General features: G+C 40.2%; 1 protein-coding gene across 1 annotated transcript; it reads left to right on the forward strand.

The window, feature by feature from the left end:
* The first annotated feature begins 747 nt into the window (after positions 1–747).
* FAM111B (FAM111 trypsin like peptidase B) lies at positions 748–23,575 on the forward strand. The gene is made up of 4 exons (XM_004051234.5): positions 748–3,399; positions 4,771–4,815; positions 5,643–5,809; positions 20,288–23,575. The coding sequence occupies exons 3-4, from the start codon at positions 5,729–5,731 to the stop codon at positions 22,409–22,411; spliced, it is 2,205 nt and encodes a 734-aa protein (XP_004051282.5). The 5' UTR covers positions 748–3,399; positions 4,771–4,815; positions 5,643–5,728; the 3' UTR covers positions 22,412–23,575.
* Positions 23,576–25,575: the final 2,000 nt, after the last annotated feature.

Here is a 25,575-nt window from a genome sequence, read left to right on the forward strand (position 1 = left end):
TCACTCTTCGTAAACACTGGCCTTATTCCCTAACTTCACCAGACCTGACCTTAGTGCATGATCCATTCCCACCTCTCCCAACCACATGAGAGGCCTTTTCCTCTTTATGGGTTTGCAAAACACAAACTGACCCAACCACCAGTTACTGGCCAAAAGCATTCTTGTCACCTTTATAATAAAATCCAGCTAACAGGATACTTTGTGCCAAGGGAATGTTCCTTTTCAGGGCAAACACTCTGTCCCCAGGGATGTTAGACAACTTCCATAGCCCCATATAAGCATTAGCTAGAAGTGAGCTTTCTTTGGTGGCCCAAAAGATTCCCTGAGCATCCCTACTCTGTCACTGATTCCAATTGCAGTGGGATTGCATCAAAGCTCTCAGAGTACAGCTGCAAAGGGAAAAGCAAAGCTAGAGCTCTACTCTGGACCTATCGCTCTACTCTCGACCTATCACTCTAGACAGTTAGTTTCTCTGTGAGGGTCAGTTTTATACGTAAGGAAGAAATGGAAGATTTCTCCCAAAATGGCCTCAGGTTACTTATCCCAATTGTGTGGTTCAGTTGCTACTCCAGTGATGAGCAAATAAACAGGAAGTAGAAGCACAACTATTCCTAAGCTCAAGAAGCAGGGAAGCTCAGGAATTGGTGTGCAGCAGTGCTGCTTGGAGTGCCATTACAAAGGGACAAGGGTGGTCCACTGGGAGGTAAAATTCAGGGAATCTAAGACACAGGGGCTATGGGAAACAAGGCAGGCTTTTGTATTTATCATTTGCCGTGATATCTCTCTGTGAACTTTCTATTAATTTTCCCTGTACTTTAATTATATTTCTTAGGCCTGACGTGGTGGCTTACATCTGTAATCCCAGTACTTTGGGAGGCTGAGGCAGGCAGAGCACCTGAGGCCAGGAGTTCGACCCCAGCCTGGCCAACATGATGAAACCCCATCTCTACTAGAAAAACAAAACTTAGCTGGGCATGGTGGCAGGCTCCTGTAATCCCAGCTGCTCAGGAGGCTGAGGTATGAGAATCGCTTGAACACAGGAGGTGGAGGTTGCAGTGAACCGACATCATGCCACTGCACTCCAGCCTGAACAATAGAGCAAGACTCTGTGACAAAAAAAAAAAAAAAAAAACTTCTCAGTTAATGGCCAACATTGTTAGCATCATAAGTCCCAGCTTCCCTGTCTTCCTGTCATCATGTGTTGAATGTCCACTTCCCTCCTTATTTTTCAGTTGGAGTGGATCGCATCTCCAATTCGACATGTCAAAAGTAGAATTTTACACACACACACACGCACACACCCCACTCCTGACACACACAGCATCTCTGTCCTCAGCCTTCCCCATCCTTCTAGTTGCTGAAGTCAAAAGCCCAGGAATCGTCATTGAGCCCTCTGTTTCTCTTATTTATGGAACATATAAGCAAATTCCATGGGCTGACCCTTCAAAATAAATGTGGAATCCAGCCATTTCTAACACTTCCAACATTACCATCTGAGGTCGGGCTCCAACATCTTTGCAATCCTGGGACAGACCCTTAGCTGCCTTCTCCCTTCCACATCTCTTCTTGTCCTCCCAGAGTTTGTACCCTGCACAAACGCTGCTAGGGTGATTTTTAAAAATATGTCAGGGTATATTACCCCCCTGCTTCAAATCCTCCATTTAAAATAAATTTCCAATTTATAGCAAAATCCAGACTTCTTCATATGGCCCACCAGGGGCTTTATGCTAATGGAATGTGCAGATGCTCCTCCCTGAGGAGCACCTTTTACCAGGGCAAATTCTCTATCTCCAATGATGTCAGGCAATTCCGACAACACCATTCTCTACTACCTCTTGCTTTTCATAGATTTGTTTCCTCCAGATTCTACAAAAAAAGAAGATCAAGTCTCCTTGTGCAATGATTTACTCTCTGATGTATATTGGTGCCAGGCACGTGTACTGCTTTCAGATGATTCAAGAATAACAGCGATTTAAGAAAGCTGTCGTTAAGTTTTCTCTTCTCTTCGTCTGTATGACATTATTTTTACAATTATACTTCCAAAGTTTGCTCTTTCCGAACACCTCAAGACCCGTGTAATTTAAGCAGTGATTTTAGGGGTCTCTGTATATTTTACATTAATTTCAGAAACATGCTCATGATTATTCCACCAAAACTATCAACTGTTACATAAACATCTGTCCTTCTATGAGTTACAAAATAATTGTCACCATCCCCACTTAATCAACCATCTTCTCTCCTTCTTTGAGCAACTTCTGAAAAATAACACCCAATACTGATGGCATCTCATTCTATTCAGCTTCTCAGACAGTAAGACGTTCTTTTCTTAAACAGTAAGATGTTTTCTCAAGCCCCATGCAAAGCACTTCTTTGATATCAGTTTGGGGAGGTCGAACTCTGGAGTCTTCATCCAAAGGGTAAAGTACAGCACTCAGTAATGCGCGTCCTGGGAACGAGGCCTAAGCAGTGCTGGCCACTTCCTCCTCCAGGCTGGCATTGTCTGTGTTCGCCAGCCCCTCCGCGAAGTTAGCTCATTTGTGATCAGGCCAAGTCCCTTTAGACTTCACGAAGACGCGGGTGCAGCCTGCTCTGGGACTTGAAGTCCGCTGGAGCCTGGGTCTCTGCATTATCCGGGTGGAGCTCTCTCTGCTGCTGCCGCCAAAGGATCCCGCCTGGATGCTCATCCCGCCACCGTCGCCCACCCCGCCGCTGCAGAAAGGCAGCAACTGCCACACACCTAAGCAACTTGGCGGGCTATTCGCCCTGCTCCCGCCAGCGCGCGGCTCCCGCCAGCGCGCAGCTCCCGCTGGCAATCAAAAGTCCGAGAAAGCGCGAAACCTCCAGGCACCTCCCACTCCGCCCAGCTACCGCGCAGCTCCTCCCTAGCCTCCACTGGGAGACAGGGGACGCCCATGAGCGGGAAAGAGCAGGGCAGTGATTGCTTAGTTTATCCTGGGACGCGGGAACTGGCCGTGGACTGAGTGGTGCCGGGGAGGGGATCACTGAGACCGGGAAGGGTCATCCAGACAAATAGGGAGGGTGGGCGGGTTGGCGCGCAGTCCCCCCCGGCCCGGCCTTCCGACCCACCTGCGCGCGCACAGGCGTGCGCGCTCATCCGGTCCTTCCCTTCAATCACTGTCTGGAGTGATGATAATTGGCTTCCAAAGTGGATGAGAGATGAGTCATTTACATCCAATGAGAGAGAAACAGCCTCCAGAGACTCTTCGTCCATTGGCCAGCGAGAGTGTCATCCCAGGCTCCTGCAGCGCACGGGCGAGCCCTTCTAGGCGGGAAAAGTTCAGCTGAGAGATATAAAAGAGCAGTCTTTCCAGCACCTGCGAATCCAGAGCGGCGGGCACTGACGGGCACTTGCACCGTGTGGACAGACTCTCCGGTTCTGTGAGTGGTTTTTCTTTTCCCGGGTCGGACCTGGAGTTCTTAGGGGGATGGCTGACAAGGGCAGTAGGCAGAAGGACCTCAGCCCAAAGTCAAGGGGGTTTTGGATGGGGAGCTGGGCAGCCGCCCGTTGTAATTCCCTTCCCCCTGTCTCAGCTTCAAAGGCCAAGAGTTGTACTCCTGAAGAGATACTTAGAGATCATCTGGGTGTTCCTGAATCTCGAGAGGGTCGTTTGACCCTGGTGGGTCCTTTCCCTGCCCGGTGCCGTTCGCGCCCATAGAAGGAGACCAGGTTCGGTTAAGCAGAGCAGAAACTATTCACTGATCAAGGAATGGAGTAGGAGAGCTCCTGCTCAAAGTGCCTGGAGTGTAGTGTGAGGGTGCTTCTTAAGGTCTTTTAGGGCATGTATTTGGAAAGCAAGGATTTCTGGAAAGAGATGGGGCTTTCCAGAAACAGCTGAGTGTGGCAGTCTCCTATTTTCTGTTGCCACCCAACACTACATGTGCCTAGCAAGCTGCGTTTCTCCCCGAGGCACAGATTGAGGGATGGTAATTAGCAAGGATTCAGGTTCGAGTAGCGCTTCTAAGTTCGTCTCCCATCTTGTAGCACGGTGGTTACTGACATCCAGTCTCTGTTTCTGTAAGTAAGCACAGCTTCAAGCACAGGTTACCTTCATAGGTTCTGGGGCTTTAGGAAAGCATTGAGGTCATCCTGCGGTGACAGAGGCAGCTGTTCAAAGAACTTGGTGCGCCTTTGAGGCGGGGGTTGTGGAGTGAGGCAGGTAAAAATGCAGATTCCATAGCCACACCCCGACATACTGAATCAGAGTCTGTGAGGGTGGGATCTGGAATCCTTTTTAAAAAGCTCAGAGGAACCAATTCACACGAACAATAAAAGTTTCATCTGAGCCAAAGACCTTAATCTAGAAATGAGGAAATGGGGATCCCTAAAAGGGTTACAGGGAGAGGGTTGGTGGAAAGTTAGACTATGACAGTTTTAGGGTGGTTCTTTCCTGGCCTTGGGAAGTTTTCTCAGCTGCTGCTCTGATCAGTACACAGCTGAATGCTTTAGGGGAACCCTCTTCATATATCCAGAGTTCCCTCTCTGTGCAGGTCTCCCACCATGTCTGTGGCCTGTGACCTCTTGTCACCTTGGTCTCTCAGCTTTGTCTCCTTAAATCTGGAATTCCTACTGGTTTTGTCTTGCTGCCCTTCCTTGCCACACTGGCCTGGAATTCCTCAAGGTAGTCTGCTAAAGTGGATTATAGGATACATTTCAATTGTCACTGTCCTTAATTGCATAATGTCCAGTTCCTTGCAAACCATTGTTTCATATGTTTTGCTCTTTTTTGTTTTGTTTTGTTTTCATACTAGGGGGAAATCCAGTCCCTGTTACTCCATTTTGGCCAGAAATTCAAGGTAATGACTTTTAATGTTTCCGACTACTAGTTCTATCTTCTCTCTCACTTCTGGACCTGTCTCTATTCACTGATATTTCTAGTCATTATGGGTCATATTTATCCACTTTTTAAGTGCCTGCTGATTTTTTTATTAGATATCAAGCTTTGTTAATTTCACAACTTTGGGTGCCAGAAATTTTTACATTCCTATCAATATTCTTGAGCTTTGTTCTAGTATGTTGATATTTTACATGGAAACCATTTTATACTTTCAAAGCTTGCTTTTATTTATTAGGTGGGAGCAGAACTAGGGCTAATTTTGTCCTACTGCGGAAGAAATACCTTTCAGAGTAGTCTCCCTGATACTTCATGAATTATGAAGTTTTCTAGTCGGATTTTTGGGAACTGAAATTATACACAGTCCTGTATGAGCCTCAGAAATTGTTACATCTGCTTCTTTTGGGTACTTCTTTTCCTGTTCCTTTTCAACAGTTTCGTTCCACTCATGCATTGACCAAGCTGAAATCTCAAGGGATACCCACTGCATATCTCTGATACTGTGTGCTCCTGTGGCTGTCTTCTCCCTAGTACTCTGTCATACAAGCTCCAGTCATCTTGGCCTCCCAAAACTCCCTGCTTGTCTTCTCAACTCAGGGAAACTGCTAGACTCTGCCTGTTTCTCCTTCCTCAGATATGCCTTGGAAACTGCATACAGTAAGCTAAATAGCCATAGGGCTTACCTCATATGATTTTCTTCTCAGATATCAGAGATGAGGTCCCACACCACCTGATCTCCAGTGTTTGAAAGTGGTTATTTCATAGATCTTGTTTTTCTGGTTTTTTTAGACCTTTCAGGTGGCAGAATAACTTCAATCCTTGTTTCTCCATCTTATCGAGTAGTAGAAGTTAGTTACATTCTCTTTGAACTCATCATGAATTCCATGAAGACTGAAGAAAACAAGTCATTTAGCGCTATGGAAGATGACCAGAGGACTAGACCTGAAGTTTCAAAGGTATATCTACTTTTTTACAACTCCTCAGAGGAGTGATAGTCTAACTATAGTGCCATATGAGGTTCTTGGAGATAAGTTCTTAAACAATGGTCGTTATAAGCCCTTCTCTTAGGTAGTTTAAAATATATTTGGGGAGCTCATACACATAAGTGCTTGTGGAAAGCAAAATGATAGGTTATGAGTTAACAATGCTAAATGTATGTTAAGACAACAAGATGACTAACAAACAATATAGACACTTAAAGTCTTGGAAAGCATAGACAGGCAAAAATAATTAGCTAATGTTTTCTGAGGAAACACTGTGTGCCTAGAATTGTGTCCCATCATATGTATTATCTCATTTAACACTTAATAGAACTATGCAGTAGGTATTATTATCATACTTATTTTATAAAAGAAGAAACTGAAGCTCAACTTGCTTATAGTTGCAGAAGTAATGGACTTAACAGAGCAAGGATTTAAACCTAGTCCATCAGACTGCAGAGACTGGTTTTTGACCCACACTATTTTGCTCAAATATGCAAAATGATAATACAAAATTGGGACATAAACAAGTGATTTTAGAGTACAGAGAGAAGAATGCTTAATTCAGACTTAGGAAACTACAGCAGCGTCATATGAGAAATGATTTATTAATGAATAATAAATCTAAAATTGTCAAACTCATAGGTGTCGAAGTGGTTGTTGGGCTGGGAAGAGAGAAAAATGGAGGTATTAGTCAAGGGGTACAAAGTTTCCTTATACAAGGTGAATAAGTTCTAGGGATCTGTACAGCATGGGTGCCTATAGTTAATAACACTGTTGTATACTCAAGTTCTTGCTAAATTGGTAGATCTCATGTTAAGTGTTCTAATTACAAAAATAATAAGAGGGCAGGAAGAGACTTTGGGAGGTGATAGATAGGTTGATGGCATAGATTGTGGTGATAATGTATCTCCATACTCATCAAGTTGTATACATTAATTATGTACATTAATTATGCATTTTGTATGTCTAAAACTAAGTTATTTTTTAAAAAGAATGAATAACATTTCATTAGTGTATCAAGGATGAAGGAATGGCTTGAGTAAAGTCGTGTACACAGGAAAACATATTTGGGGAACAGGATAGCTGCATTTGATGCTTTATAAGGAGAATTCAAGAATATGGTAGGCAAATACTGTTTTCTATACTGGTAAGGTAGTATGGTGCCAAGATCACAGTAGGCTTTATATCAATAAGAGCTTTCCACATTTCCAGTAAAAATATTTTCTAATTGTGAAACAATAAAATGGATTCACTGGTTCACATGAGTGGACATTCCAGAATTCAGCTGAGCTCTTAATTCAGTGGTATACAGTTTCTTTAAGGACTTGTTTGTGTGTTCAGTCTCTGTGTGCTGCTTTTCATGTTATCCCCTGGCTGGCTTTCTGCATAGTGACAAATAGAGCTGCAGTAATATCAGATGCTTTACTCTCCCTATAATGAGTCTATCCTGGTTTCCTGAGGAAACTTCTCTTTGCCATCTAATTGTCCCAACTTAAGTAGCTCACCCATTTCAACACAAAACCTTGTGACTGAGAGGGCACATATAGATATTCTTAAGCTGTCATGAATTCATTTCCATACGTGTATGGCTCCTAAAAAGTGGGAGACAGGTAGAATAGCTTTCTGGAAAATAGCTGCAGTATCTTTTTTTTCTTTGAATTCCATGTGTAGGTTTTTGGATTTCCTTCTGTAAATAAAGGAGATGTGTTTACAGACTTTATCTTTGTATTGCTTAGGAGGAGTTATTCAATTCACTTAAGACTTTGTTAAGTTAAATATTAATGTTAAAATGATTAGGGCTATTTCGTTCAAGACAATTGCCACTAATCACACGTGATTATGTAAATTTAAATTTAAATTCAACTTAACTAAAATCAAATAATGAAAAAGGTCAATGGTACAAATTCTCAGTTATATCACGTGTCAAGTACTTAAGAACCACATGTGGCTGTGGAATTAGACAGTGCAGATGTAGAACATTTCCGTCACTGCAGCCATTCTATTGGGCAGTACTAGTCTAGGGCATCCAATTATAGAACAGAACTAGAGTATAAAACTGCCAAACTCTTCGTCTAGAAAATAGAATGAGAGGGAAAAATCAAAGTAAAGGAGGCAACAAAGCAAGGGAATATAAATTCAGAAAAAGTGGCAAAAGTAGAAGATACAAAAAAAGATGATAGAAATGAACACAAAAACCCCCACACCCAATTAATTGTCTTACAGATTATTTGAAAGGCTTTAACTTTTATTGTTTTCTTTAAATTTATGTATTTCATATACAGTAAAATTCAGTCTTTTTGGTATACAGTTGAATGGCTTATAACAAATGCCTGCAGTAATGTAACCATGACCAAAATCCAGAAGCAAAGCAGTTCCATCACCCTAAATAATTTCTTGTGTGGTTCCATCACTCTATATAATTTCCTGTTCTCCCCACTTGTCCCCTATTCATCCCAGTCCCTGGCAACCACTAATCTGTTCATTACTGTAGTGTTAACTTTTCCAGAACATCATATAAATGGAACATACACTGAATCATACCCTTTGAGTCTGGCTTCTTTCACTTAGAACATTCCATTTAAGATTCATGAGTGTTGCATGCATTGATAGGTTTTTTCTTTTTATTGCCGAGTAGCATTCCACTGTGTGAATGTAGCAAAATCTGTTTATCCATTCACTCCCTGAAGAACAATTGAATTGTTTCCAGTTTGGGGACTTTGTATATAAAGCTGTTGTGAACATTTGCCTGCAGGTTTTTGTATGAAGATTAGTTTTCATTTCTCTTGGGTTCACCTAGCAGTGGAATTGCTGTCATGGAAAGTGTATGACATAACTTTAATTTTATAAGAAATTATCAAAATGTTTACAAAATGGCTGTATGATTTCTCATCCTCGTTACCAATGTGTGAGAGTTCCAGTTGTTTCATATTCTTGTCAACACAAAGTTTTTCTGATTTATTCATTCTCATAGGTATGTAATGGCATCGTTTTGTGGTATTAATTTGTATTTCACTAATGACTCATGATTTGAGCATCTTTTCATGTGTTTATATCATCCACATATCTTTGGTGAAGTGTCTATTAAAATATTTTTCCCATTTTATACTTGTTAGTTATTGCTGAGTTTTGAGAGGGCTTTACATATTTTGGAAACAAGTCCTTTGTCATATTGCTTTTCTCATAATATTTGTGATAATTCCTGATATTTTATCTCTGCGTGGCTTGTCTTTTCATCCTCTTAGTCCTGTTTCGGGAGGGAAAAGTTTTCAACTTTGATGAAGTCCACTTTCTCTATATTTCTCTTTGTGGATCATGCTTTTGCTTTTACATCAGAGAACTGTGCTAAATCTAAGATCACAAAACATTTCTAGTTTTCTTCCAGAGTTTTGTAGTTTTAGGTTTAGTCTGCAATTGATTTTAAGTTTTATTTATTTTTTTGTATGGTGCAATATCTGGATCAAAGTTTGTGTGTTTGTGTAAATTGTGTGTTAATTGTGTAAAAAAATTAACACAATTGTGGATGATTAGCATCTTAACCATGTTGAGTCTTCCAATCTTGAACAAGATATATTCTCCATTTATTTTGGTCTTGTTTAATTTCTTTTGCTGTGGGGTACCTGGGAGAATAGGCAAACCTGGTGGATGAAGGCAGAGCAGGGAGTGGGTGATTGAAGGGGCAATATGACTGGTGCATTATTCTCTCCAAGGCCACCAGACAAGGTGAGAACTAGAAAGATCAGAAGTACAAGGCACAAGTGACAGAGGTTAGTCATCCTGACATCATGCAGCTTTAAGATTGTCCAGAGAACTGTGAGTGGCTGCTATTACCTCTGGGTCTCTGGAGTATGTCTTGCCCTTTGACGAGAAACCCTTGCTTCCTCCACCCTACATAAACTCCTCAAAAGAGAAACCTCTGGCACTGGAATCTCCCTCCCCAGACAAAAGCTCTGCACAGATGGAGTCACGTCTCTATCAGCGTCCCCCAGACTTAGAGTCCCCTGGAAACTGGATGGTCAAGATCATAAGTTATTGGGACTTATGTATGCCAGATGCAACAGTCTGCCGGGCACATTATACACATCTTATGGGAGTCTTACCACACCTAGAGGGAAATGTTTTCCAATTTGACAGAAAACAGAGGGGAGGCATTTGTTCAGAATGCATTTGAAGCCTGGCGCCTCGGCAAACTTTACTGACCAGCTTCTACTTTAGGGACTAGGCATGTGAAAGAAGGACAGAGTCCCAGCTCTTGTGAACCTTACATTTTAAAGAGTGAAAGAGATTATCCAGGAAACAGACAAATAGAAAGTTTTCGCTAGTGGATCAAGAACATACAAAGGTAACAGAAAGTGGCAAGTGTGTGCCTTAGAGTGCTGCTCTGGCTAGGGAAGTCAAGAGGCCTCTGAAGTGGCCCTGAAGACACCCAAGGGAAGGCCAGACAGCATGGTGAATGCACAAGCCCTGAGAATGGCTAGGGCTTCCTGTCCAGGGCCTGAGTGATCACTGTAGCTGGGACCAAGGGGAGAGGAGCTGAGCAGCAGAAGGTGGGGCAGAGGGAGGGGTGGACAGGGGCCAGAACACTCTAGCCCCATTGGCCTTGGAAAAGAGGGGATGGGAAGATGCTTGAAGGGATAGAAGAGTTGAGAGTGGAGGCTATTCCAAAAACATCCAGGCTAAAGAGGAGGGGGCCTGCAGTGGCCTGAGACTGGGAGCTGAAGGGGCAGAGAGGAGGGGATGGAGTGGATGAGAGGTGTGAAGGAAAAGAGAGATGGAGAATGTAGGGCTTAAACTGTGGAGGCCAGAGAGGGAGCAGAAATGACAAGTAGGTTTTGACCCTAAAACCCAAGCACCTTAGCACTGACAGGAACTTCGCCTTTTTCTTCGTTGTCTCTAATTGGCCAGGACAGTGGTGAGTACATAGTAGATATTCATTCAATCACTTTGATCATTTATTCAATGAACATTTCTTGCAAACCTACGTGCCTGGTACGTCACAGGTACCAAGGATATACCAGTGAATACAGTGATATCCTTGTTCTCTTGGAGCTGACACTGTAGAGGGAGAAAGGAAAAATAAATTGTGTGTGTTTGTGTGTGTGCATGCACGTGTGTGTGTGTGTTTTGATATGGGCAGAAGGGGAAAGAGAATGGCGGAGGCTGTTTTGGAAGTGATGATAATTGGCTTCTCTGATAAGGTGATATCTGAGACCTGAGTGAGGAGGTGAGTCCTAGATGGAAATATCTAGAGGAACAACATTGAAGATAGAGAAAGCAGCAAGTACAAAGGTTCAGAGATGGGAGGGTGCTTGTTGACTGACCAATAGGTCTAGTGCTTGTTGACTCACTAATCAGTACCTGTGTCCCTTCCATTAGACTTGGAATTCCCTAAGGAACATGCCTGGGTTTTCCTCATCAGACAAGAGGGGTCAGAGAGGTGGGATGGGGGCCACTTTCTCTCTTTCTTTATGCTATTCTTCTTTCCCCAATCCTGGCCAGGCTTAGAAGTAGGGGCCAGGGAAAGACAAGGGTTGAGTCTGTTACAATCTGGAGAAAAGTTACAGAAAGTCAAGGAATAGGAAGGTTCTGTGCTGTTCCAGAACCCACTACTCATATCCATGCTGTTTCTGCTTTTAACACCTGCAGGTCCCACCCTGTCATCCAGTTCCCCATCTTTGCCACTGTTGTGGCATCCATCACACTAAAACACCCAGCTTCTTGTGTTACCAGCCACAAGTTTTTAGTCTCCCATGCAACAGAAATTGACACAAGGCCAAGTGAGTTTCCCAGACAAGGCTTTATTAGGGGCTTATTCTTGAATACAATGGAGACAGCACTGGAGTGAGAGTTCTCCAGATGGCTCCCCAAGGAGAGGTCTTTTTGCTGTTTTAAACATGGTGACATGAAAAGCATGATGTATGCTAATATCATTGCATGTGTTGGGTGGAGTGTAGAGTGTGCAGGCCCAGTGAGATATCATGTTAGTACTTACATCACATGATCAAAAAATGGTGGATAAGCCCCTCCCTGGGTGGGGATTTTCACATTATAATGAGGCAAGCAATGAGGTAAAGTCCTGTGTGCATGCAAGTGATAAAGTTAACTCCCTTGAATGAGATTTATGGTAGAATGCTTCTTATCTTAGTTTCTTTAAGGTCTTACAGCCAGTGAGGATGGCACCAGTGGAGGTGCAAGTTCTGGTAGTCAGCGGGTGTGGAAAAATGCATTATTGGTGGTGGAGGCAGAGTCCCGTCCCTACTCTGTTTCACTTGGATATTTACCTCCCGGTGCATTATCTGCCTCTTTGGCTATCTTGACAGGGGTTGGGCATAATCTCACTTTGGGAATGCTGTGAATGTGGTCAATTCCTGCTCTGCCCCAAGGCCTCGAGACTGAGAAGGTACATAGAAGACTCCAGAATCTTAGAATCTCTGCTCAGATTCCACCTAGACTCTTGCTTGTGTCCTGGGCCTTAGTCACTTCCTCCTTATTATTCCTCAGTCATTTCTGCTTCTCTAGCTAACTTGCTGACAGAACATGTTGCTCTAAATTCTGCTGATTCAAAACTCTTTTATTTTTACCAACAAAGAGTAACAGGCATCTCCAAATATGCCTGACCACACATGAACTCTTACAAGGCATACAGTGAGTGCAGATTACCCAATCCAATAATTTATTCTAATTTTAATTCTAGACACTCCCCTCCTGGTAAGGTGAAATGCTGTGTCCCAAAGGCCCTTTCCACAGAGCATTCTAGGGCTCAGTGAAGGGACATTCAAAAGAGCCAGGTCCTCCTTTTCCATCTGAGCCCCTCTTCTGGAGCCCAGAGCTATAGAGGGAAGAGTGACTGGCTTCTAGGACTCTTAACTGAGGAGAAGGCAGTTGAGGGCCATCAAGGAAAGGCCTCAGAGTAGACAGGAGCTAAGGTAGCTAGGCCTGGTCAGCTGTCCTTTGCCTTAAGTCAGGGGTTCTCAAAGCCTGGACCCTAGGATGGCAGAATCAACACAAACTGCAGCCTCAACCCAGATATATTAAGTCAGATCCTCTGGGTTAGGGCTCAGCAATCTGTGTTTCAAGAAACCCCCAGGTGATTCTGATGCAGAATGGTGGCAAGAACTCAGACCCAGACTAGGACTGTTAGGCAGGTGGAGTCCTGGCTCTCCAGTAGACTCTGAACGTGAGAGGTCATGGGCAAAGCCCTTCTGGATCTGGGCATCCCTTTCTCCATTTGACAAGCCCCAGGATTTTTACCAGGTCTCTGAGGCAGTGATAGAATCAGGTGAACATCTCAATGGGAGATGCACACACAATTGTAACCTTACCCCTTTCTCACTTAGAGGGAAAACAAACTACGTGCAGTTGCTTTGAATGTCTTTGGGTAAAGTCACAGGGGAGCTGCCTGCCCTCTGAATGAGCCAGATATTTCATTTACCCTATTTAGTTAGAGATCTTGCTATACCTTAAGCAGAAAACCCACCATCACTACCACATACTTTCCCACAACCTTGGAAAGGAAGAGACATGTTTGAGTTGGAATTTGCTATCCCTAGACCCTCCTTCCACTTCCACTCTTTTTTGGCATGGGGACTTTTCTGTACTGCCTCCTTAGGAACTCAGGTCCCATCAAAATGTGGAAAGAACAATTACATTTGTTTCGCACATTTGCTTTTTTGATAGTTTCTGAGGAGAGTAGGAGGAGGGCAGGTTTTTCAAGCCTCCTTTAGAGATGCAAGTATGATTACCCCAAAAGGTTCCACCCCCTTCACACTTATCAAGGGTCCCCATAAGAGCCTGGCCTTTCACATATATTATCTCACTTACCAAGCACAGCTCAGAGATGTTAAACAAGTAGCCCAAGGTCACACAGTGGGTGGTACATGTAGCAGAGCCTGGATGTGTGCTTCCTCCCTCTGGACCCTACCACCTCCCTCAGAGGTTTCACAGGGCAAGCTGGGACTGGCACTGAATCCTCAGGCCACTTAGTACCCTGTCATGGCCCTCAAGGAATCCGCACCCCAGGCAAAGCCTTCTTCTGAGGTTTGGGAGTGAGAGAGTGACACCCCAATCCTCCTCCTGTTACCAGTGGAGGGTCTTGACTAAAAGTTGTCCTGGTTCCTGGCATTTTAAAGAAAAACTTAGTAAAAACATACAAACAAAGCAGCAAAAGAAAGAAGCAACGAAAGCATAGATTTATTGAAGTGAAAGTACACTCCACAGAGTGGGAGCAGGCTTGAGCAAGGGGCTCAAGAGCACTGGTTGCAGAATTTTCTGGGATTTAAATACCCTCTAGAGGTTTCTCATTGGTTAATTTGTTTACACCCTATGTAAATGAAGTAGTGGCCCACAACCAGTTTCACTGGTTGCGGGAGAGGACCAACTAGAGGTACTTTCCATGTTTCATCTGCAATGCAGTGGAAAGCGGGAGTTGGGGGCATAATTTGCAAAAGGAGGAGCCTCTGATCCTTTTGTTACTTGACTGTGGAGGGGTGGAATTTTCCTTTTGATTCAGTTCCAGGAAGTGAGTGTGAATCATCCTTAGGTTCCCTGCCTCCAGGTCCTGTTCTTCTGCCTCACTCCTTCAGACCTGGGGCATTCCTCTTCTTGCCAGCCTGCTCCTCCCCTTGGTTCCAAGGGGGCTCCTGAAGGCTGCATTTGATCACTCAGCAGAACCTGAAGTGGGGAAGGCAGCCAGGTCTTGTTTAATTTCCTACAATATATTTTAGGACAAAAGTCTTGCATATCTTGTCAGAGTTTTCTTCATAGATTACCTGTCATCTGTGAATTAAGATAATTTTACTAATTTCTTTCTGATCCAGATGCCTTTTATTTCTTTCTGTTTTTTATTGCACTGGCTAAAACTTCCATCGCAATGGTGAAGAGATTCTGCCAGAGCAAACATTCTTGTGTTTTTTCTAGTCTTGGGAATGCATTCAATCCTACATGATTAAGTATGATGTTACCTGTAAGTTTTTCATAACTGTTCTTCATGAGATTGAAGAAGTTTCCTTTTATTCCTAGGTTGCTGATATTATTAGAAATAGATGTCAGGCTTACCAAATGCTTTCTCTATGTCTGTTGAGATGATTCTGTGTATATATAGAAATTTTAATTATTCTAATCGGCTTATTACAGTGATATATTTTTCAAAATTAAACCAACCTTGCATTCCTGGTATTTACCTATTAGTTCTTGCATTTATGTTTATATTGGTCTGTAGTTTTCTTTTATTGTAATGTTTTGCCTGTATATTACAGAGCTAATATATCCCTATTGCTGAGGCAATGTTCTTTTTAGTATTGTACTCAATGCCTCACGAATTATGATGTTTTCCCTATGTCTGGTGGGAACAGCAACTATTCCCAGCCCTGTAAGATCTCCAGGGATTGTTCCTTCTAATCTTTTTGGGTAGCTGATTTCCCTGACTTAGGTGATTTCCTCACATGCATGTGTGGATCACTAGTCATCTGAAGACTTAATGGGGACCCTCTCTGTACAGTCCTCTCATGCCCTTTGAAAGCTAAACCCATTGGCTTCCCAGAACTTGGTTCCTTTTCCTCAACTCAGTTGCTACTGAGCTTTGCCTGGATTATTTTCCCTGCACCATGGCCTAGAACCTCTTTTCAGGCAGTAAGCTGGGGCAGTCATAGAGTTTGCATCATTGTTTTTCTGTTTCTCGGTGTCACTGTCCTTCTTTGACTAATGCTCAATGTCTTGGAAACCATTTTGTATATTTTGTCCATTTCTCCAGGATTTTCAGGCAGGAGTGTAAATTAGTTCTATGTTATTCCATGATGGCCAAAGTAGAAGCTCAGGATGCTGCTTTTTTTTATTTTTCCAAAGGCTTTAGTTTTAATTAGTGGAAATAATGGGCTATAATGGGCTTACTTTATCTTGGCTGCCCCTATTACTATCAAATACATAAATATAAACATACCAGAAGTTTTCTTAGCCAGATTAAGAGCATCTTCAAAAATCTCACAGGGAACATCATGTTAAATAATGAATCATTATAAGTATTTCCCTTATAATGAGGGAGAATAGAGGAGTGCTCACTATTACTGCCTTTATTTAGCTGGTAAATAAAATTTAATTTAGCCAATGCAGTGTGATAAGAAAAAATAGTAAAATATAATATTTGAGGATTGAAAAGAAGGGAACAAAGCATATTCATGAAATATCCACAGATGGTATCATATCTATTTTTGAAACAAAAAATATTTATAGATAAAATATTAGAATGATTGTAAAGTAGCATATTGGCTAGGGGTAAGGTTGATATTTACAAAACAATGGATTTAGCTTAGTCAGCAATATCAGAAAATGTAATCATCAAAAATTATTTTATAATGCCTAGAAAAATATTATTTACCTGGGAATAAATGTAAAAATTATTTGTTAACCATTTATGGAGAAAATTATTTTGCTGAAGGCATGAAAATGAGACATAAATCAATGTCAAGATATACTAATGAGTAGAAAAATTCAAAATTAAGACAGTATTTCATGAATATACAGAAAAATATACCATTGGAACAGAACAGAGAGAGTAGAGACAGACTCACAAATTTCAAGATGTGACAATATCTTTGTATTAGTTTGTGCTATGGTGTGAATCTTTGCATCCCCCACAATTCATGTTTAAATCCTAATCTCCAAGGTGATGGCATTAAGAGATGGGGCTTTGATGGGTGATTAGATCATGAGGGCTCTACATAATGTATTTTCTTCGAAAAGTCCAGACTATGTAGTCTCTTAGGGGTAATAAAGTACCACTGACTGTTTGGCTTAAACAACAGAAATGCATTGTCTCATGATTCTGGAGGTTCAAAGTACAAGGTCAAGATGTCAGCAGAGTTTGTGACCTGTTAGGGCTGTGAGGGAAAGATCTGTTCCAGGACTCTCTCCTTAGCTTGTAGTTGGCCATGTTTTTCCTATGGCTGTTTACCTCATCTTCCCTCTGTGTATGTCTGCCTCTATGTCTATATTTCCACCTTTTCTAAGGATATCAAGGGTATTGGATTAGGGGCCCATCCTACTGCAGTGTGACCTCATTTTTAACTAAGTATATCAACAAGAACTGCATATCCAAATAAGTATCACATTTTGAGGTACTAGGGATTAGGACTATAACGTGGATTTTGAGGGGACACAGTTCAACCCATAACAATCTTATGTGGCAAAACTGACAGTACAGATCAGTGGAGAAAGAATGAACAATTCAGTCAGCATCGCTGGAGTAATTAGTTATCCACATGCAAAAAATAAAAAGTGATACCTACTTGAAGCTATATACAAAAAATAATTCCAGATTAAAAACTTGAATGGTAAAAGCAACCTTTACAATTTTTTGAAAAAAAAAAAGCAATTATCCTGTGAAAGGTGTTCTAATGGTATAAAAAGATTAATAAACTTGACAACATTAAAATTAACTCCTTTATGACACCTGAGAATGAAAAATCAAGAAATTCAGAATAGATGTTTAACACATATGATGAATAAACAATTTGTGTCTACAATATTTAAAGTACTCCTAGAATCAATAATAAAAAGAAAAATAATCCAGTATAAAAATGAACAAAAGACATAAACAAGCATTTTAGAGACTGAAGTGTGAAAAAGGGTTCAATTTCATTAGTAATTAGGAAACTACTGTTTAAACCCTCAGTAAGATGCTATTTCACACCCACAAGATTGGTAAACATTAAAATATGGATAACACCAAGCTTTGATAAAGACATAGAATAATGAGAACTCTCATTTCTCATTGGTGCAAGTGCAAGGTGGTACAACCATTATGTTAAATAATATGGCAATATCTATTATAATAAAGATGATTACTCATTTTCTTTTTCTCATTGCTCTCCTATTGCCTCATGTCTTCAAATATTTATTGCTAAAATCTATTTCTGAAGTTGAGCAATTCCACTTCTAAGTCTATACTTGAGAGACACCCTTGTAGATGTGCACCACGAAACATATTTGAGGATATTCATAGCAAAATTAGCCACTGCTTTTATTAGAAAAACCCCAGAAATAACAGAAATATTCACAAACAGTTTGTTTCTTCAGTGAATTCTCTCTAACTGTAAAAATGGATACAGAATTTCATCAACTAGAATGAACCTCAGAAAAGTAGTGCAGGCTGGGCGCAGTGGCTCACACCTGTAATCCCAGCACTTGGGAGGCCGAGGCAGGTGGATCATGAGGTCAGGAGTTGAAGACCAGCCTAGCCAAGATGGTGAAACCCCGTCTCTACTAAAAATGCAAAAATTAGCCGGGCATGGTGGCATGCACCTGTAATCCCAGCTACTCAGGAGGCTGAGGCAGAGAATTGCTTAAACCTGGGAAGTGGAGGTTGCAGTGAACCGAGATTGTGCCACTGCACTCCAGCCTGGGCGACAGAGCGAGACTCTGTCTCAAAAAAATAAATAAATAAAATAAAATAAATAAGTAGTGCAAATCACAGAAGAACATATTCAGCTGGATCTGTTTATATAAAATCAAAACCAGCAAAATGAAACAGTGTACTATTTATACTTTTACTACATATGTATATGTCCCTAAATAAGTGTAAGACAATGATAATTTTAAAACAAATTCAGACTTAGTGGTTGTCCATGAGAATGAGAAAGGAAGATAAGATGAAGGAGGGACACACTGTATGCCTCTAATGATTTGTAGTGTGCTATTTCTTAGGTTGGGAAGAGATACATGGATGTTTAGTATATGAAATATAGGGTGTCATAAAATGTTTTTGCATGCATAATATGTTTTACAGTTTTTTAAAAACACAGTATATGAGAGATAAAGGAAGAAGCTGAGGACTATTCACAGGATACTAGCTTGAGTAGTCAAATGTGTAATGACACCATTATCAGATTCAAGAACACAGGAAGAGAGGCACAATTAAATTTTATGACTCTGGTTTTAAAGGGGCTAAGAGTGAAATGCCTCTGACATATCCAAGAGTAGATGTCAAAGAGGCAACAAAATATTAATATCTGGAGCTTAGATGAGAGGTCAGTGCTGCAGAGATAGATTTGGGCAATAAGTATTTGAAAACATGAGGTGATAGGAGAGCCCCAAGACGAAAAGGAAATCACTATTCCTAAGACCTAAGCTCATTCCATTGTACCTACCTACTAAATGATCCAAGCCGAGCTGTGCCTCCTGATTTTACTCTCTCCAGGCTTATTCCTCTATTTATATAGACTAGATCCAATACTTCAGACTTCACAATGATTTCCTTCCAAGTTATGTTGACTCTTGTCATATAATATTTTTTACTTATGTTTTTCATTTCTGTTGCCATCAGATTCTCAATATCTTGTATCCTGGGCTACTACCAACTGATTGTATATGAGTATTTATATTTATTTATATATCCCATCCTATTATTTATCTGCCATTTTAATATATTTTCTTAGTGCTGTCAAAACCATTGACAGAACAGAAACTAAACAGATTTTTAATGGGAATCCTTGAAAGGTGATCTTTCAAATATCTAAAAGATAAGTAAGTCCACCTTCACTAGTAAGTGAATAAATGTACATTCTAAAAACAGTCAAATTAGATAGAATTTTATCTATCAATTGGCAAATATTTAAAATAGTAACACTCAAATCCTTTTAAGGAATCAACCATAGGATTGAGGTTGGTCTCCTTGAGCAGCTGGAGAGAAGAGATGGGGTGAGTTGATACAATTCTCTGGAAGGCAGTTAGGCAGAATATATGTTGCAAAATATGTTTACATCCTCAGTTGCGGTATTTCCACTCCTGGGAATATGACCTAGGGAAATATTCAGATGTGCACACAAAAATGTTATGTTTGTAGGAAGTTTTGTCATATTTAGGATAAGAATCTGGAAATAATCTAAATATTCAGCAATGAAAGGACGGATTACAAATTATTATACAGTGAAATATTCTGAAGCCCCTCAACTAGTGGTTTCAAAGTTTGCTTACTGCACAAAGTAGTGACACATTGCCTAGTGAAAAATAAAGTCACATGCATCATAGTATTTAAGAAACATAAGATTTAGATCTGCATATGAAATAATAGAGGGCTGTTTCTGATCCATTTCAAGTTAGGTATAAGGTAGGAGTCCAACTCATTTCTTTGCATCTGGATATCCAGTTATTCTAGCCACATTTGTTACAAAGATGATATTTCCCCCATTAAATGGTCTTAGGACCCTTGTTGAAAATCAAAGTACTACTTTTAAGAATCAGAAAACAAAATCAGAGTATACAGAGAAAAAAATTAAAAATTAAAATAAAATGTAGAATGAGTATCTAAATTGATAGAATAGTGATTGATTTTTTTCTCCATTATTCGTTAACCATTATATTATCCAATTTTTATTCATAATATCTATTAGTTCTATCATTAGAAAAATATAAAACATTATTAAAGGTGATTCTTGTTAACCTCTTTAATCTTTCCTTTTTAAGGATACTGTCACGAAGCAGACACATGCTGACACACCTGTTGATCATTGTCTATCTGGCATAAGAAAGTGTAGCAGCACCTTTAAGCTTAAAAGTGAAGTCAACAAGCATGAAACAGCCCTTGAAATGCAGAATCCAAATTTGAACAATAAAGAATGTTGTTTCACCTTTACGTTGAATGAAAACTCCAGAAAATTAGACCGTAGTGTGTTTACAGCATATGGTAAACCCAGCGAGAGTATCTACTCAGCCCTGAGTGCTAATGACTATTTCAGTGAAAGGATAAAGAATCAGTTTAATAAGAACATTATTGTTTATGAAGAAAAGACAATAGATGGACATATAAATTTAGGAATGCCTCTCAAGTGCCTGCCTAGTGATTCTCATTTTAAAATTACATTTGTTCAAAGGAAGAGTAGCAAAAAAGATGGAAACATATTACGCCAATGTGAAAATCCAAACATGGAATGCATTCTTTTTCATGTTGTTGCTATAGGAAGGACAACAAAGAAGATTGTTAAGATCAACGAACTTCATGAAAAAGGAAGTAAACTTTGTATTTATGCCTTGAAGGGTGAGACTATTGAAGGAGCCTTATGCAAGGATGGCCGTTTTCGGTCTGACATAGGTGAATTTGAATGGAAACTAAAGGAAGGTCATAAGAAAATTTATGGAAAACAGTCCATGGTGGATGAAGTATCTGGAAAAGTCTTAGAAATGGACATTTCAAAAAAAAAAGCATTACAACAGAAAGATATCCATAAAAAAATTAAACAGAATGAAAATGCCACTGATGAAATTAATCACCAGAGTCTGATACAGTCTAAGAAAAAAGTCCACGAACCAGAGAAAGATGGAGAGACCAAAGATGTAGAACACAGCAGAGAGCAGATTCTCCCACCTCAGGATCTAAGCCATTATATTAAAGATAAAACTCGCCAGACAATTCCCAGGATTAGAAATTATTACCTTCTTAGTTTGCTCCGAAAATATAGGCAAATAAACTCACAAGTTAGACGGAGACCGCATCTGGGTAGGCAGTATGCTATTAATCTGGATGTCCAAAAGGAGGCAATTAATCTCTTAAAGAATTATCAAACGTTGAATGAAGCCATAATGCATCAGTATCCGAATTTTAAAGAGGAGGCACAGTGGGTAAGAAAATATTTTCGGGAAGAACAAAAGAGAATGAATCTTTCACCAGCTAAGCAATTCAACATATATAAAAAGGACTTTGGAAAAATGACTGCAAATTCTGTTTCAGTTGCAACCTGCGAACAGCTTACATATTATAGCAAGTCAGTTGGGTTCGTGCAATGGGACAATAATGGAAACACAGGCAATGCTACTTGCTTTGTCTTCAATGGTGGTTATATTTTCACCTGTCGACATGTTGTACATCTTATGGTGGGTAAAAACACACATCCAAGTTTGTGGTCAGATATAATTAGCAAATGTGCAAAGGTAACCTTCACTTATACAGAGTTCTGCCCTACTCCTGACAATTGGTTTTCCATTGAGCCATGGCTTAAAGTGTCCAATGAAAATCTAGATTATGCCATTTTAAAACTAAAAGAAAATGGAAATGCATTTCCTCCAGGACTATGGCGACAGATTTCTCCTCAACCATCTACTGGTTTGATTTACTTAATTGGTCATCCTGAAGGCCAGATTAAGAAAATGGATGGTTGTACTGTGATTCCCCTAAATGAACGATTGAAAAAATATCCAAACGATTGTCAAGATGGGTTGGTAGATCTCTATGATACCACCAGTAATGTATACTGTATGTTTACCCAAAGAAGTTTCCTATCAGAGGTTTGGAACACACACACGCTTAGTTATGATACTTGTTTCTCTGATGGGTCCTCAGGCTCCCCAGTGTTTAATGCATCTGGCAAATTGGTTGCTTTGCATACCTTTGGGCTTTTTTATCAACGTGGATTTAATGTGCATGCCTTTATTGAATTTGGTTATTCTATGGATTCTATTCTTTGTGATATTAAAAAGACAAGTGAGAGCTTGTATAAATCATTAAATGATGAGAAACTTGAGACCTACAATGAAGAGAAAGGTAAAGAAGAGTCATCACTTCAAGATCATCAGATTGAACCCATGGAATGTTAGAAAAGAGATGCTGTCTTCAAGAAAATATGCCAATAATTCCTGGCAAAGATTTCATGACAAAGACACCTAAAGCAATTGCAACAAAAGTGAAAATTGGCAAATGAGACCTAATTAAATCTTCTGCACAGCCAAAGAAACTATCAACAGGGTAAACACACAACCTACGGAATGGGAGAAAATATTTGCAAACTGTGCATCCAGCAAAGATCTAATATTCAGAATCCATTAGGAACTTAAACAGATTAACAAGCAAAAAAACAAGCAACCCCATTAAAAAGTGGGCAAAGGACATGAACAAACACTTTTCAAAAGAAGATATACACATGGCCAACAAGGATACGAAAAAATACCTGATATCACTAATCATTAGAGAAATGCAAATCAAAAAAATGCCATCACACTAATCAGAATGGCTGTTATTAAAATGTCAAAAAATAACAGATGCTGGCAAGGTTGCAGAGAAAGGGGAATGCTTACACACTGCTAGTGGGAAAATAAATTAGTTCAGCTATTGTGGAAAGCAGTTTGGTGATTTCTAAAAGAACTTAAAACAGCTACCATTCAAGCCAGCAATCTCATGACTGGGTATATATCCACAGGAATATAAATTGTTCTACCATAAAGACACATGCACATATATGTTCACTGCAGCACTATTCACAATAGCAAAACATGAAATCAACCTAAATGCCCATCAATGGTAGACTGGATAAAGAAAATGTGACACATATACACCATAGCATACTACACAGCCATAAAAAAGTACAAGATCATGTGCTTTGCAGCAACATGGATGGAACTGAAGGTCATTATCCTAAGCGAACTAATGCAGGAACAGAAAGCCAAGTACCACATGTTCTCTCATAAGTGGAAGCTAAATATTGAGTACACATGGACACAAAGAAGAAAACAACAGATATGGGGCCTACTTGAGGGTGGAGGGTGGGAGGAGGGTGAAGACTGAAAAACTGCCTATGGGGTACTATGCTTATTACCTGGGTGATGAAATAATCTGAACACAAAACCCTGGTGACATGCAGTTTACCTAAATAACAAAACTGCACATGGACTCTTAAACCTAAATAAAAGTTTAAAATATATATAATGCCAATAATTTAGAGTATTGGAGGCTGTTTCCTTTAATAAAATTTCCTACTTAGAAAACTTTTAGAGAATTATGTGGATGTGCAAAACGTGTATTAGAGCTCAAATGCTGATTTTGTTTATCTTGGCTTTTTCAAGCCTCAAAGTGCTTAGCTCACTTTTACACTTAAAAATAATTTGTTATTTGTTTTTCTAAATGCCTAGGGTGGTACACCTTCATTACTGGCAAGGTGGTTCTTGTTCTCTGCCTAACTAGATAGTGGTAAATACACTGTTAAATATGGAAAAAATATGTATAGTTCCTCTACAACCCAAAATTATTTGGTAAACATAATTTATTTCCTTCCATGCCACCTGTGACATCAACCTCCATTGCAAATGGCCATAGAAAATTCCAATTTTTCAGTTCTTTCTTCTAATTCAGCAATAGCTAACTCTTTGGCAGATGAGAAGAGTAGCTTGCTCCGTCTCCATCCCCATCCTCTTATGTTCAGAGTCTAGAAAGCTAGAAGCTACATATTTCAGACTAATTTGCAAGTAAGATTCTGAATACAAATGAGATTCCTCCAAATAGATACTATTTGTAAGACAAAAGTAAAGTAGGGGTCCTCTTTCTTCCACTCCATCTTTTGGGAAGCTGGGTCATCAAAAAGTGAGTGTCTAGAGATAGTAGTGCTGCTGACTACATTCGGTGTCAGTGTCTAGTCATCAGCTTCAGGGGTATCTACAAGTGGTTTCAGCAGTAGCAACAACCAGAAACTGTTGCAGTGTCTATTCATTCACTTTGATGGAGTGCAGAGGTATTTCTGATGGTAATAGTTCCTAATTCAGTTTTCTGATTTCTGGATTGCAGGTAAGAGAGTGTGTTCATAAACCTAATAATTCCAGTATTGGCCTCCTGATCCTCACTGCTGTTATCCTAAAGATTTCCTGCACTTGATCCTTGTATTAAATCTCTTTAACCTGCACTGAATCCTGACTGGTGTACCCTCCTTGATAACTTGCAATTGGTTGGACTTTCCAAATATGTGATAGTCTCAGTTGTGCGAAACCTGTAAATCTGACCTACATAAATTGTTCATTCAGAAATGCTAATCTTTATTCAAAAGCATACTGAATTTCAAAAAAAAAAAAACCCAGCAACAGGAACTTAAGAGAGAAGTTTATTTCTCACATAATAGTCCAAATGCACAGTCCTTTGTGGTCATGGGAATTCCAACCTGTGAAGGTATTCTTTCTTCAATGAGGCTATACTATGGTCCTCAACATGCAACATGGCCAAAAAGGCTGCTAAAGTAGCCAACACACCTCTACTACAGCCAGGAGTGATTAGGAAGGACAGAGCACCTCTTCCTATTAAAAACACCATCTGAAAATGGCATATACCATGTCTGCTCACACCCAGTGTTCACAGTTCAGTTACATGGCTCACTTCACTGGAAAGGAGGCTGTGAAATGTAATGCTTATTCCAGATGCCCAGCCTAAATTCTATAACTGGAATAAGGGGAAAATGGACATTGGGCAAAGTCATAGTCTCCTAAGAGAAGTAACCAGTAGTTACTCACTACCCATCTCACCCCTCTAGTATATGTATGTCCTCTCCTTTCCACATATGAAATGTACTTACCCACTTGCCAAGATGATCCAGATTTTCTGGGCAATGTGTATTTCTCTTCAGCACATCTGAATGCAGCTCCCCATGGTGCAGAGACTTATCTGCATTCCTCCTGCTCCACCCACATACCCAATATACTATAGTGGAGTATGAACATAATCCAATAAATTACATTTTTATTCCGAAAAAAAGGATAAATGGGAAATATAACAGCCACAATCCTATGGAATGACCAAATTCTGTTGTGCAGGAATTTACATGATGTCCAGCTCTGGCAGGGGAGTACAATTTTTTATTAGCTCATACTGCGAGTCCTGGTTACTTCTCTTTGGAGTTGGAATGTCCTTGACTATTGTCCTTCATGCCCCCAGACTTTGTCCTGCAAGGTGTTCTCTTGTGTCTGTTTACAGTGGCCATTTCTTTTTTTAAGTCTAGTTATATTGA

Source organism: Gorilla gorilla, chromosome 9, assembly GCF_029281585.2.
Source record: "Gorilla gorilla gorilla isolate KB3781 chromosome 9, NHGRI_mGorGor1-v2.1_pri, whole genome shotgun sequence".
NCBI lineage: Eukaryota > Metazoa > Chordata > Mammalia > Primates > Hominidae > Gorilla > Gorilla gorilla.

Coding starts and splice junctions, on each gene's coding strand:
- FAM111B (XM_004051234.5), top strand. CDS start 5,729: ATGAATTCCATGAAGACTGAAGAAAACAAGTCATTTAGCGCTATGGAA. Junction 5,810..20,287: donor CTAGACCTGAAGTTTCAAAG/GTATATCTACTT, acceptor TTCCTTTTTAAG/GATACTGTCACGAAGCAGAC.